Source organism: Gadus macrocephalus, chromosome 22, assembly GCF_031168955.1.
Source record: "Gadus macrocephalus chromosome 22, ASM3116895v1".
Taxonomy (NCBI): Eukaryota; Metazoa; Chordata; class Actinopteri; order Gadiformes; family Gadidae; genus Gadus; species Gadus macrocephalus.
The window spans coordinates 1,443,100-1,458,556 of NC_082403.1; the positions used below are offsets into that span (position 1 = coordinate 1,443,100).

General features: G+C 43.4%; 1 protein-coding gene across 3 annotated transcripts; it reads left to right on the top strand.

Annotated features, from left to right (window-relative positions):
- Nucleotides 1-936: 936 nt before the first annotated feature.
- Nucleotides 937-15,332, top strand: LOC132451428 (protein MTSS 1-like). 3 transcript variants are annotated; one of them, XR_009524066.1, is made up of 7 exons: nt 937-1,874; nt 2,051-2,148; nt 2,468-2,682; nt 3,085-3,222; nt 5,301-5,478; nt 13,140-13,788; nt 13,855-15,332. XR_009524066.1 is itself a non-coding variant. In XM_060043995.1 (6 exons), exons 3-6 carry the CDS (start codon nt 2,662-2,664, stop codon nt 13,664-13,666), a joined length of 864 nt encoding a protein of 287 aa, XP_059899978.1. In that variant the 5' UTR covers nt 937-1,874; nt 2,051-2,148; nt 2,468-2,661; the 3' UTR covers nt 13,667-15,332. The 3 variants fall into 3 exon arrangements, 2 of the variants coding, with proteins under 2 accessions (XP_059899978.1, XP_059899980.1); XM_060043995.1 differs by having other exon boundaries at nt 13,140-15,332; XM_060043997.1 differs by having other exon boundaries at nt 2,471-2,682; nt 13,140-15,332.
- Nucleotides 15,333-15,457: the final 125 nt, after the last annotated feature.

The following is a 15,457-nucleotide window of genomic DNA, read 5'->3' on the forward strand; positions in this document are numbered from 1 at the left end:
GAATTCTCTTCTCTTGTCTCTCCTCCTGGAACTACGTATCCCATCATGCCTTGCTACTCCAGCCGATATGTTTGGTAAGACTTTCTATATATATACGTGTGTGTGTGTGTGTCTTTCTCTGTCTGTCTGTCTGTCTGTCTGTCTGTCTGTCTGTCTGTCTGTCTGTCTGTCTGTCTGTCTGTCTGTCTGTCTGTGTGTGTGTGTGTGTGTGTGTGTGTGTGTGTGTGTGTGTGTGTGTGTGTGTGTGTGTGTGGGTTTGTGTGTGTGTGTGTGTGTGTGTCTTTCTCTGTGTCTGTCTGTGTGTGTGTGTGTGTGTGTGTGTGTGTGTGTGTGTGTCTGTCTGTCTGTCTGTCTGTCTGTCTGTCTGTCTGTCTGTCTGTCTGTCTGTCTGTCTGTCTGTCTGTCTGTCTGTCTGTCTGTCTGTCTGTCTGTGTGTGTGTGTGTGTGTGTGTGTGTGTGTGGGTGTGTGTGTGTGTGTGTGTGTCTGTGTGTGTGTGTGTGTGTGTGTGTGTGTGTGTGTGTCTGTCTGTGTCTGTGTCTGTGCGTGTGCGTGTGCGCGTGGGCGTGTGCGTGTGTGTGTGTGTGTGTGTGTGTGTGTGTGTGTGTGTGTAACCTCTCCACCGTGGGGTCCTTCAGGACGCGGGGACCTGCAGCCCCAGCTGGACAGCGCCCTGCAGGACGTGAGTCAGAAGTACTTCCTGCTGGAGGAGACAGAGCGGCAGGCGCTGCGGCGCGCCCTGGTGGAGGAGAGGACATGCTGCGTCCCGTGGTGGTAGGCCCCGCCCCCTGACACTCACACTGTCACACACACTGTCACACTGTCACACACTGTCACTCACACTGTCACACTGTCACACACTGTCACTCACACTGTCACACACTGTCACTCACACTGTCACACACTGTCACTCACACTGTCACACACTGTCACAAACACTGTCACACACTGTCACACACTGTCACTCACACTGTCGCACTGTCACTCACACACTGTCACACACACACACACATTGTCACACTGTCACACACACACACATTGTCACACACACTGTCACATTGTCACACAAACACTATCACACACACTGTTACACCGTCACACACACTGCACTGTCACAAACTCTCACACACTGCACTGTTACACACTCACACACACTGTCACACACACTGTCACACACACTGTCACATCGTCACACACTGCACTGTCACAAACTCTCACACACGGTCACACTGTCATGCACACACTGTCACACACACACTGTCACACACACACTGTCACACACACACTGTCACACACACACTGTCACACTAAACGTTTTTACACTGTGCAATATGCCCCTTCTTTTGCACGCCTTTTTCCCGGCATGGTCGGCCCGTTTACACTGACCAAGGTAATAAACTGGCCTGACTTCGCACCCCAATCTACCCTCCCGGACGCTACACATATTGGCGCTTTCATTCTGATGTGAATGCGATCAGACGGCCTCTGCGGTTCCGGGGGCTGGACTTGGGTGGTGGAGGTGTTGCTGTGATGTCTAGACAGAGACAACGCAGCGATATCAACATGAGCAGTTATAAGTGGAGAGACTGGGAAATCCACGAGCTGCTGATCATGGGAGAGAAGGTGATGCAGTCGCATTAAACAAAGATGGTGCGACCTACGAGAAAGGCTTACAAGGCTTCTGTCGGGATAGAAAACAAGTGGTCAGCAAAATAAAGAATATGTTGGCGTTTTGGTGCCAAGCCGTCTGTCTGTCTGTCTGTCTCAGGAGGAGGAGATGTTGATACTGGGGGAGATGGGGAGCCTGCGGTCCATTAATGATGACATCAGAACCCTGACCATGGACCCCCACAAGTTGCCCCCTCCTCCCGAGCAGGTGACTCTCTCTCTCTCTCTCTCTCTCTCCTCTCTCTCTCTCTCTCTCTCTCTCTCTCTCTCTCTCTCTCTCCACTGTTAATGGAAGTCTCTCTCTCTCTCTCTCTCTCTCTCTCTCTCTCTCTCTCTCTCTCTCTCTCTCTCTCTCTCTCTCTCTCTCTCTCTCTCTCTCTGCAGGTGATAGTTGACCTGAAGGGGTCAGAGGTCACCTGGTCGTACAAGACTCCTCCCTCATCGCCAAGCAACAGCCTATCCAGGAAGTCCAGCATGTGCAGGTTGGACTGAAACATCCTCCTCTCTCTCTCTCTCTCTCTCTCTCTCTCTCTCTCTCTCTCTCTCTCTCTCTCTCTCTCTCGCCTCTTCCTCTCTCTCTCTCTCTCTCTCTCTCTCTCTCTCTGTCCTCTCTCTCTCTCTCTCTCAGCAGCAGTGTTAACAGTAGTCTCTCTCTCTCTCTCTCTCTCTCTCTCTCGCCTTCTCTCTCTCTCTCTCTCTCTCTCTCTCTCTCTCTCTCTCTCTCTCTCTCTCTCTCTCTCTCTCTCAGCAGCAGTGTTAACAGTAGTCTCTCTCTCTCTCTCTCTCTCTCTCTCTCTCCAGTAGTCTGAGCAGTGATTCCCCGCTCCAGTGGGTCTCACTCTCACTCTCCTTCGACTCACTTCCGGTTCCGTGGCTCCTCCTCCTCCTCCTCCTCCTCCGCCCTGCCCCCCCCCGCCCGCCTCTCCTCCGTCTCCTCCCACGACTCCGGATTCATCTCCCATGATGCATCTTACCACTCCACCAGCTCATCGCCAATGCCCCCAGACGGGTCCCAGGTAACACACACACAAACACGCACGCACACACACACACACACACAGACACACACACATAGAACACACACGCACGCACACAAACACACACATAGAACAAACGCACACAAACGCACGCACACACACACACACACACACACACACACACACATAGAACACGCACGCACGCACACACACAAACACACACATAGAACACACACCCACACACACACGCACGCACGCACACACACACACACACACATAGAACACACACACACACACAAACAAAGCCACACAAACACACACACACACACGCATAACACATATCACACACACACACACACACACACACACACACACACACACACACACAATAGAGCACACACACGGCAGTGGTCTCCTTGGTAACCAGGTGTGTTTGGTCAGGACTGGTGCAGACCGGGTCCCTACGAGCTACGAAGGAGCAAGACTACCGATCCCAGCAGCCACCTGGCTTGTGATGTCACCAACCCGGGGGAGGAGCCAGCGAGGGCCAGGGTTGGAGGCTCTGCGTCACGCTCCAAGGTGACCTAGGGTGACCAGATTTGAGTTTGTAAAAAAGAGGACACTTCGTCGCGGCGGGGGGGGGGGTAGTGGATAGCATGCCGCACCATGACCATGTGAATGCATACAAATGTCACAAATGAAATGACAATATGAACATCTATTTATTGAAGTTTAACAAAATTGCAAAGTGCAAATGTAAAACAAATCTTTTTTGTGGCATTTAAATGTGTCAATAATGATAACAAATAAAACATTCTAAATAATAAAATCTTTATATGGCCACATTAAAATAAGAAAATTAGAAACTTTTCAGTCCTCCTCATATATTAAAGCAATAATGATAACAAATACAATATTCTAAATAATAAATTACTCTTTTTTTTTTCTTTAGTTCGTCCGTGAACTTACATTTACGTTTAGGCATGGCTGCAGATGTAATGTGCTGTTGTAAACAGAGTGGAAGCGGCAAGGTGCTCAATGTTGCCAGATTGGAAGTAACGTACCAAAGGCCCAAAATGGTCGTATTTGGAGGATAATTATCGTGGCTCTGGCAACCCTGAGATCGGTCGCCCAATGACAGACTCTCTCTACAGTCAGCTCGCGCAAGAAGGTGGAACGTAAGGGAGATACCATTTCCAGAACTTGGAAGGCCGTAATAACCATAGACATATACAATGGTAATAACTAGTAGGTTATGTGAAAGACCCAGAAACACAAATATGCGACGAGGCAAAAAAATAAATAATAATAATAACAATAATATTATTTATTTTTTTTGCGACGAGGCAAAATACCGGACGTTTTTGGAATCCCTGCCGGACAAATTTTTTAGGTCTCGAAAAGAGGACATGTCCGGGAAAAAGAGGACGTCTGGTCACCCTAGGTGACCGCTAACTGAGCGCTAAGCTAATGCTGATATAGAGCTCTAAACTGATGCTAACGCAGCGCTAAGTTAATGCTGATAGAGAGCTCTAAACTGATGCTAACGCAGCGCTAAGCTTATGCTAATATAGAGCTCTAAACTGATGCTAACCCAGCGCTAAGCTTATGCTGATAGAGAGCTCTAAACTGATGCTAATGGGGCGCTAAGCTAATGCTGATAGAGAGCTCTAAACTGATGCTAACGCAGCGCTAAGCTAATGCTGGTAGAGAGCTCTAACCGGATGCTAACGCAGCGCTAAGCTAATGCTGAAAGAGAGCTCAAAACTGATGCTAATGCAGCGCTAAGCTAATGCTGATAGAGAGCTCTCACCTGATGCTAACGCAGCACTAAGCTAATGCTGGTAGAGAGCTCTAACCTGATGCTAACGCAGCGCTAAGCTAATGCTGATAGAGAGCTCTAACCTGATGCAAACGCAGCGCTAAGCTTATGCTGATAGAGAGCTCTAAACTGATGCTATTGAAGCGCTAAGCTAATGCTGATAGAGAGCTCTAAACTGATGCTAACGCAGTGCTAAGCTAATGCTGGTAGAGAGCTCTAACCTGATGCTAACGCAGCGCTAAGCTAATGCTGATAGAGAGCTCTAACCTGATGCTAACGCAGCGCTAAGCTAATGCTGAGAGAGAGCTCTAAACTGATGCTAACGCAGCGCTAAGCTAATGCTGATAGAGAGCTCCAACCTGATGCTAACGCAGCGCTAAGCTTATGCTGATAGAGAGCTCTAAAATGATGCTAATGAAGCGCTAAGCTAATGCTGATAGATAGCTCTAAACTGATGCTAACGCAGCGCTAAGCTAATGCTGGTAGAGAGCTCTAACCTGATGCTAACGCAGCGCTAAGCTAATGCTGAGAGAGAGCTCTAAACTGATGCTAACGCAGCGCTAAGCTAATGCTGATATAGAGCTCTAAACTGATGCTAACGTACGTGTGTGTTTGTGTGTGTCTGTGTGTGTGTGTGTGTGTGTTCCCCGGTGTATGTGTGTGTGTTTGCGTGCGTGTGTGCCTTGGTGTGTGTCTGCGTGTGCGTGCGTGCGTGTGCGTGTGTCTGCGTGCGTGCGTGTGCGTGCGTGTGTCTGCGTGTGCGTGCGTGCGCGTGTGTGTGTCTGCGTGCGTGCGTGTGCGTGCGTGTGTCTGCGTGTGCGTGCGTGTGCGTCAGGAGGAGCGGGAGGTGCACGAGGAGCTGAGCAGGGCCCTGGCCAGGGGCCTCCGGCTGGACCTCGGGGGGGGGTCGCTGCAGGGCTCCAGCGGCTACAGCAGCCAGACCCCCACCCCCGCGCAGACCCCCACCCCCGCACAGACCCCCAGCCGCGCAGACCACCCGCTGCAGGCCCCCGGTAACACACACACACCCCTCGGGCCAAATGCTCTGTCGGTTAGCATTGCTGCGCTTTAAAACCGTACTCCTTAAACCGGAGGTTTTGGAGTTTATGTCGTTTATGTTGTTTTTATCAAATGAAACATAAGGGGTAACACTGTTGTTTTTTATTGGTCTTCATGAAAAAAAACATAAGGGGAAACACTGTTGTTTTTTATCGGTCGTCATGAAAATGAACATAAGGGGAAACACTGTTGTTTTTTATCGGTCGCCATGAAAAAAAACATAAGGGGTAACACTGTTGTTTTTTATCGGTCGCCATAAAAAATAACATGAGGGGTAACACTGTTGTTTTTTATTGGTCGTCATGAAAAAAAACATAAGGGGAAACACTGTTGTTTTTTATTGGTCTTCATGAAAAAAAACATAAGGGGAAACACTGTTGTTTTTTATCGGTCGTCATGAAAATGAACATAAGGGGAAACACTGTTGTTTTTTATCGGTCGCATTAAAAAAAACATAAGGGGTAACACTGTCGATATTCATCTATTAAAACATAAGGGGTAACACTGTCGTTTTTTATCGGTCGTCATGAAAAAAACATAAGGGGTAACACTGTTGTTTTTTATCGGTCGCCATAAAAAATAACATGAGGGGTAACACTGTTGTTTTTTATTGGTCGTCATGAAAAAAAAAAAAGGGGTAACACTGTTGTTTTTTATTGGTCGTCATGAAAAAATACATAAGGGGTAACACTGTTGTTTTTTATTGGTCGTCATGACAAAAAGACATAAGGGGTAAAAATGTTGTTTTTTATTGGTCGTCATGAAAAAAAACATAAGGGGTAACAATGTTGTTTTTTATTGGTCGTCATGAAAAAAACATAAGGGGTAACACTGTTGTTTTTTATTGGTCGTCATGGAAAAAAACATAAGGGGTAACACTGTTGTTTTTTATTGGTCGTCATGAAAAAAAACAAGGGGTAACACTGTTGTTTTTTATTGGTCGTCATGAAAAAAACATAAAGGGTAACACTGTTGTTTTTTATTGGTCGTCATGAAAAAAACCATAAGGGGCAACACTGTTGTTTTTTTATTGGTCGTCATGAAAAAAAACATAAGGTGTAACACTGTTGTTTTTTATCGGTCGTCATGAAAAAAACATGAGGGGTAACACTGTTGTTTTTATCAAATGAAACATAAGGGGTAACACTGTCGTTTTTTATCGGTCGCCATAAAAAATAACATGAGGGGTAACACTGTTGTTTTTTATTGGTCGTCATGAAAAAAAAATGAGGGGTAACACTGTTGTTTTTTATCGGTCGCCATAAAAAATAACATGAGGGGTAACACTGTTGTTTTTTATTGGTCGTCATGAAAAAAAAATAAGGGGTAACACTGTTGTTTTTTATTGGTCGTCATGAAAAAAAACATAAGGGGTAACACTGTTGTTTTTTATTGGTCGCCATGAAAAAAAACATAAGGGGTAACACTGTTGTTTTTATTGGTCGTCATGACAAAAAGACATAAGGGGTAACAATGTTGTTTTTTATTGGTCGTCATGAAAAAAAACATAAGGGGTAACAATGTTGTTTTTTATTGGTCGTCATGAAAAAAACATAAGGGGTAACACTGTTGTTTTATATTGGTCGTCATGGAAAAAAACATAAGGGGTAACACTGTTGTTTTTTATTGGTCGTCATGAAAAAAAACAAGGGGTAACACTGTTGTTTTTTATTGGTCGTCATGAAAAAAAACATAAGGGGTAACACTGTTGTTTTTTATTGGTCGTCTTGAAAAAAACATAAGGGGTAACAATGTTGTTTTTTTATTGGTCGTCATGAAAAAAAACATGAGGGGTAACAATGTTGTTTTTTATTGGTCGTCATGAAAAAAACATAAGGGGTAACACCGTTGTTTTTTATTGGTCGTCATGGAAAAAAACCATAAGGGGCAACACTGTTGTTTTTTTATTGGTCGTCATGAAAAAAAACATAAGGTGTAACACTGTTGTTTTTTATCGGTCGTCATGAAAAAAACATGAGGGGTAACACTGTTGTTTTTATCAAATGAAACATAAGGGGTAACACTGTCGTTTTTTATCGGTCGTCATGAAAAAAACATAAGGGGTAACACTGTTGTTTTTTATCGGTCGCCATAAAAAATAACATGAGGGGTAACACTGTTGTTTTTTATTGGTCGTCATGAAAAAAAAATGAGGGGTAACACTGTTGTTTTTTATCGGTCGCCATAAAAAATAACATGAGGGGTAACACTGTTGTTTTTTATTGGTCGTCATGAAAAAAAAATAAAAACATTTTTATTTTTTTATTTTTTTTTTTTTTTTTTTTATTGGTCGTCTTGAAAAAAACATAAGGGGTAACAATGTTGTTTTTTTATTGGTCGTCATGAAAAAAAACATGAGGGGTAACAATGTTGTTTTTTATTGGTCGTCATGAAAAAAACATAAGGGGTAACACCGTTGTTTTTTATTGGTCGTCATGGAAAAAAACATAAGGGGTACCACTGTTGTTTTTTATTGGTCGTCATGAAAAAAAACAAGGGGTAACACTGTTGTTTTTTATTGGTCGTCATGAAAAAAACATAAAGGGTAACACTGTTGTTTTTTATTGGTCGTCATGAAAAAAACCATAAGGGGCAACACTGTTGTTTTTTTATTGGTCGTCATGAAAAAAAACATAAGGTGTAACACTGTTGTTTTTTATCGGTCGTCATGAAAAAAACATGAGGGGTAACACTGTTGTTTTTATCAAATGAAACATAAGGGGTAACACTGTCGTTTTTATCAAATGAAACATAAGGGGTGACACTGTCGTTTTTTATCGGTCGTCATGAAAAAAACATAAGGGGTAACAATGTTGTTTTTTATTGGTCGTCATGAAAAAAAACAAGGGGTAACACTGTTGTTTTTTATTGGTCGTCATGACAAAAAGACATAAGGGGTAACAATGTTGTTTTTTATTGGTCGTCATGACAAAAAGACATAAGGGGTAACAATGTTGTTTTTTATTGGTCGTCATGACAAAAAAACATAAGGGGTAACAATGTTGTTTTTTATTGGTCGTCATGAAAAAAACATAAGGGGTAACACTGTTGTTTTTTATTGGTCGTCATGAAAAAAACATAAGGGGTAACACTGTTGTTTTTTATTGGTCGTCATGAAAAAAAACATAAGGGGTAACACTGTTGTTTTTTATTGGTCGTCTTGAAAAAAACATAAGGGGTAACACTGTTGTTTTTTATTAGTCGTCATGAAAAAAAACATAAGGGGTAACACTGTTGTTTTTATCAAATGAAACATTAGGGGTAACACTCGTTTTTTATCGGTCGTCATGAAAAAAACATAAGGGGTAACACTGTTGTTTTTTATCGGTCGCCATGAAAAATAACATAAGGGGTAACACTGTTGTTTTTTATGGTTCGTCATGAAAAAAACATAAGGGGTAACACTGTTGTTTTTTATTGGTCGTCATGAAAAAAAACATAAGGGGCAACACTGTTGTTTTTTATTGGTCGTCATGAAAAAAAACACAAGGGTTAACACTGTTGTTTTTTATTGGTCGTCATGAAAAAAACACAAGGGTTAACACTGTTGTTTTTTATTGGTCGTCATGAAAAAAACATAAGGGGCAACACAGTTGTTTTTTATTGGTCGTCATGAAAAAAAACATAAGGGGTAACAATGTTGTTTTTTATTGGTCGTCATGAAAAAAACAAAAAGGGTAACACTGTCGATATTTATCAATTAAAACATAGGGGGTAACACTGTCGTTTTTAGCAAATGAAACATGAGACACTGTTGTTTTTTATTGGTTGTCATGAAAAAATCCATAAGGGGTAACACTGTTGTTTTTTATTGGTCGTCATGAAAAAAAGACATAAGGGGTAACACTGTTGTTTTTTATTGGTCGTCATGGAAAAAAGACATAAGGGGTAACATTGTTGTTTTTATCAAATGAAACGGGGTAACACTGTTGTTTTTTATCGGTCGTCATGAAAAAAACATAAGGGGTAACACTGTCGTTTTTATCAAATGAAACATGAGGGGTAACACTGTTGTTTTTTATTGGTCGTCATGAAAAAAAAAATAAGGGGCAACACAGTTGTTTTTTATTGGTCGTCATGAAAAAAAACATAAGGGGTAACACAGTTGTTTTTTATTGTTCGTCATGAAAAAAAACATAAGGGGTAACAATGTTGTTTTTTATCAAATAAAACATAGGGGGTGACACTGTTGTTTTTCTTTGGTCGTCATCAAAAAAAGACATAAGGGGTAACATTGATGTTTTTTATTGGTCGTCATGAAAAAAAAACATAAGGGGTAACACTGTCGTTTTTTTTTGGTCGCCATGAAATAAAACATAAGGGGTAACACTGTTGTTTTTTATTGGTCGTCATGAAAAAAACAAAAAGGGTAACACTGTCGATATTTATCAATTAAAACATAGGGGGTAACACTGTCGTTTTTAGCAAATGAAACATGAGACACTGTTGTTTTTTATTGGTTGTCATGAAAAAATCCATAAGGGGTAACACTGTTGTTTTTTATTGGTCGTCATGAAAAAAAGACATAAGGGGTAACACTGTTGTTTTTTATTGGTCGTCATGGAAAAAAGACATAAGGGGTAACATTGTTGTTTTTATCAAATGAAACGGGGTAACACTGTTGTTTTTTATCGGTCGTCATGAAAAAAACATAAGGGGTAACACTGTCGTTTTTATCAAATGAAACATGAGGGGTAACACTGTTGTTTTTTATTGGTCGTCATGAAAAAAAAAATAAGGGGCAACACAGTTGTTTTTTATTGGTCGTCATGAAAAAAAACATAAGGGGTAACACAGTTGTTTTTTATTGTTCGTCATGAAAAAAAACATAAGGGGTAACAATGTTGTTTTTTATCAAATAAAACATAGGGGGTGACACTGTTGTTTTTCTTTGGTCGTCATGAAAAAAAGACATAAGGGGTAACATTGATGTTTTTTATTGGTCGTCATGAAAAAAAAACATAAGGGGTAACACTGTCGTTTTTTTTTGGTCGCCATGAAATAAAACATAAGGGGTAACACTGTTGTTTTTTATTGGTCATCATGAAAAAAAACATAAGGGGTAACACTGTTGTTTTTTATTGGTCGTCGTGAAAAAAATACATATTTATTGGTCAACATGGTCAACATGGAAAAAACATGAGGGGTAACTCTGTCGTTTTTTTATCGGCCGTCATGAAATAAATATGGGGGGTAACACTGTCGATATTTATCAAATAAAACATAGGGGGTGACACTGTTGTTTTTCTTTGGTCGTCATGAAAAAAAACATAAGGGGTAACACTGTCGTTTTTTATTGGTCGCCATGATAAAAAACATAAGGGGTAACACTGTTGTTTTTTATTGGTCGTCATGAAAAAAAGACATAAGGGGTAACATTGTTGTTTTTTATTGGTCGTCATGAAAAAAAAACATAAGGGGTAACACTGTCGTTTTTTATTGGTCGCCATGAAAAAAAAACAGAAGGGGTAACACTGTTGTTTTTTATTGGTCGTCATGAAAAAGAACATAAGGGGTAACACTGTTGTTTTTTATTGGTCGCCATGAAAAAAACATAAGGGGTAACACTTGTTTTTTATTGGTCGTCATGAAAAAAAACATAAGGGGTAACACATGTTGTTTTTATCAGAAAAAAAACATAAGGGGTACAATGTTGTTTTTTATCAACAAGCCCCATGGTCAGCATGAAAAAAACATAAGGGGTAACACTGTCGTTTTTTATTGGTCGCCATGAAAAAAACATAAGGGGTAACACCCCCCCCACCAAAAACCCCACCACCCAAAAAAGACATAAGGGGTAACATTGTTGTTTTTATCAAATGAAACGGGGTAACACTGTTGTTTTTTATCGGTCGTCATGAAAAAAACGTAAGGGGTAACACTGTCGTTTTTATCAAATGAAACATGAGGGGTAACACTGTTGTTTTTTATTGGTCGTCATGAAAAAAAAAATAAGGGGCAACACAGTTGTTTTTTATTGGTCGTCATGAAAAAAACATAAGGGGTAACAATGTTGTTTTTTATTGGTCGTCATGAAAAAAACAAAAAGGGTAACACTGTCGATATTTATCAATTAAAACATAGGGGGCAACACTGTCGTTTTTAGCAAATGAAACATGAGACACTGTTGTTTTTTATTTGTTGTCATGAAAAAATCCGTAAGGGGTAACACTGTTGTTTTTTATTGGTCGTCATGAAAAAAAGACATAAGGGGTAACACTGTTGTTTTTTATTGGTCGTCATGAAAAAAGACATAAGGGGTAACACTGTCGTTTTTTATTGGTCGTCATGAAAAAAATACATATTTATTGGTCAACATGGTCAACATGGAAAAAACATGAGGGGTAACTCTGTCGTTTTTTTATCGGCCGTCATGAAATAAATATAAGGGGTATCACTGTCGATATTTATCAAATAAAACATAGGGGGTGACACTGTTGTTTTTCTTTGGTCAGCATGAAAAAAAACATAAGGGGTAACACTGTCGTTTTTTATTGGTCGCCATGAAAAAAAACATAAGGGGTAACACTGTTGTTTTTTATTGGTCGTCATGGAAAAAAGACATAAGGGGTAACATTGTTGTTTTTATCAAATGAAACGGGGTAACACTGTTGTTTTTTATCGGTCGTCATGAAAAAAACGTAAGGGGTAACACTGTCGTTTTTATCAAATGAAACATGAGGGGTAACACTGTTGTTTTTTATTGGTCGTCATGAAAAAATAAATAAGGGGCAACACAGTTGTTTTTTATTGGTCGTCATGAAAAAAACATAAGGGGTAACAATGTTGTTTTTTATTGGTCGTCATGAAAAAAACAAAAAGGGTAACACTGTCGATATTTATCAATTAAAACATAGGGGGCAACACTGTCGTTTTTAGCAAATGAAACATGAGACACTGTTGTTTTTTATTGGTTGTCATGAAAAAATCCGTAAGGGGTAACACTGTTGTTTTTTATTGGTCGTCATGAAAAAAAGACATAAGGGGTAACACTGTTGTTTTTTATTGGTCGTCATGAAAAAAGACATAAGGGGTAACACTGTCGTTTTTTATTGGTCGTCATGAAAAAAATACATATTTATTGGTCAACATGGTCAACATGGAAAAAACATGAGGGGTAACTCTGTCGTTTTTTTATCGGCCGTCATGAAATAAATATAAGGGGTATCACTGTCGATATTTATCAAATAAAACATAGGGGGTGACACTGTTGTTTTTCTTTGGTCGTCATGAAAAATAACACAAGGGGTAACACTTGTCGTTTTTATCAAATGAAACATGAGGGGTAACACTGTCGTTTTTATCAAATGAAACGGGGTAACACTGTTGTTTTTTATCGGTCGTCATGAAAAAAACATAAGGGGTAACACTGTCATTTTTATCAAATGAAACATGCGGGGTAACACTGTCGTTTTTTATCGGTCGTCATGAAAAAAACACAGGGGGTAACACTGTCGTTTTTATCAAATGAAACATGAGGGGTAACACTGTTGTTTTTTATTGGTCGTCATGAAAAAGAACATAAGGGGTAACACAGTTGTTTTTTATTGGTCGTCATAAAACACTGTTACCCCTGTGTGTGTGTGTGTGTGTGTGTGTGTGTGTGTGTGTGCAGGCTCAGACTGGGACTACTTCTCCATGGCAACGGACCAGGAGGCGGACCCGGAGCGCTCCTCCCGGTTCCATCCCAAACGCCCCGCCCCCAGCAGTAGCTCCGCCCCTCTGGGCGTGGCCACCATCCGCCGGGCCCCCTCCTCCAAACCCAGCCTCCGGCGGCCCCCGGGGGCCCCGGGCCCCGTCAGACCCCCCATGATCCCCGTCAAGACCCCCACCGTGCCCGACCGGCCCTTCCCCCCCCCCACCGGACCCCCCACGCCCCTCGGCCCCCCCGCCCCCGCCGGGCCCCCCGCCCCCCTCGGCCCCCCCGCCCCCCTCTGCCCCCTCCCCGGGCCCGGTGCCGACTCCCCCGCGCCCCCCCCCCAGCAGCAGGGGGCCCCCGTCCCCCGGGGCCCCGAGAGGAGGCCCCTCCCCGGGCTGCTGGAGGAGGCGGAGCTGGGGGAGGGGGTGCTGGCCTCCATCAGGAGGGGGGTCCCGCTGAGGGGGGGGGACACCGACGACCGCTCGGCCCCCCGGACCCACTGACCCCCCCCCCCCCCCCCACAGGGGCCTCTCAGGCCCCAGGTGGTGTTGAGGAGGAGGTGGTGGAGGAGGAGGTGGTTCTGATGATGATGATGATGTGGAGTTGGGAGGAGGTGGTGGAGGAGGTGGAGGAGGTACTGATGATGATGATGATGATGATGTGGAGTTGGGAGGAGGTGGTGGTGGAGGAGGCGGTGGTGACGATGATGATGATGACGATGATGTGTGAGGTGTTCCGAGGTGAAGGCGGTCAGGTGATCAGAGGAGCCTCTGACAGACAGCTGCTCTGGTGTATTCTAGTCCTCTAGTATAATCTGTAGATTAAGGTGCATGGTCTCCCAGTATAAACAGTATATTATATATGAAATCAATCACAGAATGAGCCCCTATAGAGAGATGAATCTATCCATGATCGTAGCTCAGACAGAAGCAGTGCCATACAAAGTGTTCTCCATCTCTGTCCAGGTCTTCAGGGTCAGTAGTGTCGGACGTTCTGATCGCGGAACCTCTCGGTAAAGTGTCGCAGACGTCGGTTTGTGCCGTGAGGCTCCTCCTCCTCTGTACAGTATCAGTGTGACCACGCTCCCCACGACACAACACGACACAACGACACCACAAGGACACAACACAAGGACACAACGGACCAGCACTACTCCTGCTCAGCGTCAGGAACCAGAGACTGATGGACGACGGGACCGGGGACCTGGAGGAGCAGCTTTCTAGAGGTTTCTCGTTAGCCTTTAGCTGTGTTAGCTCCCTTCCTGTTATGAGTGTGTTGTTCTGCGGCTAACTGCTAGCAGGTGTTTCAGCGTGTTCACTGCGGTGTTATGTTAGCATACTGGAAGATGTCAGTGTGTAAAGTGTCGGTGTGACGGTATGCTTCGCTAACTAGCTGTACTAGAGCCCAGCCTAGCCTGTAGCTACAACCGCCTGTCTGGGTGCTGGAGTCTAGCTAACCGCTATAGCAGCTACTGCCTGGCTAGTTGCTGTTGCGACCGCCTAGCCAGGTGCTGTAGCCGCTACAGGGTAGCTAGCTCAAGAGTTCTGTAGCTACGCTAGAACGGCCTGCAGCCTACTACTGTAGTAGTCGTAGCGCTGTAGGCTACGCTAGGGGCCAGAACGGCCTGCAGCCTACTACTGTAGTAGTCGTAGCGCTGTAGGCTACGCTAGGGGCCAGAACGGCCTGCAGCCTGCTACTGTAGTAGTCGTAGCGCTGTAGGCTACGCTAGGGGCCAGAACGGCCTGCAGCCTGCTACTGTAGTAGTCGTAGCGCTGTAGGCTACGCTAGGGGCCAGAACGGCCTACAGCCTGCTACTGTAGTAGTCGTAGCGCTGTAGGCTACGCTAGGGGCCAGAACGGCCTACAGCCTGCCTGTTGGAGCTGGCCTCCCGTTCCATGTGTTAGCCACTAGGGGCAGCAGACTCTAAGCCAATGTGAGACACGTCGCTCTACTCTGATCCGTGGAGGTTTGTTTCTGTACTAAAACCAGCAGAACATCTCCATGAGGCTGTAGAGGTGACCAGAGAACCGCTGGAGTAGGTCCGTAGAACTACAATAGAACATTTCTACTTGGTCCGTAGAACTACGATAGAACCGCTGTACAAATTCTGAACAGTGTTGTGTGTGTTTCCAGCTTGATCTCAATAAACGGCCGACACGATTTAAGACACTCGCGGTTTATTCATTACTGTGAAATCCTTCCATATTCACATCCCATAACCTACACACGGAGTAGGTGCAAACACACATGTCTATATCTATAGAGATAGATATATAGAGAGATCCAGGTAAGTA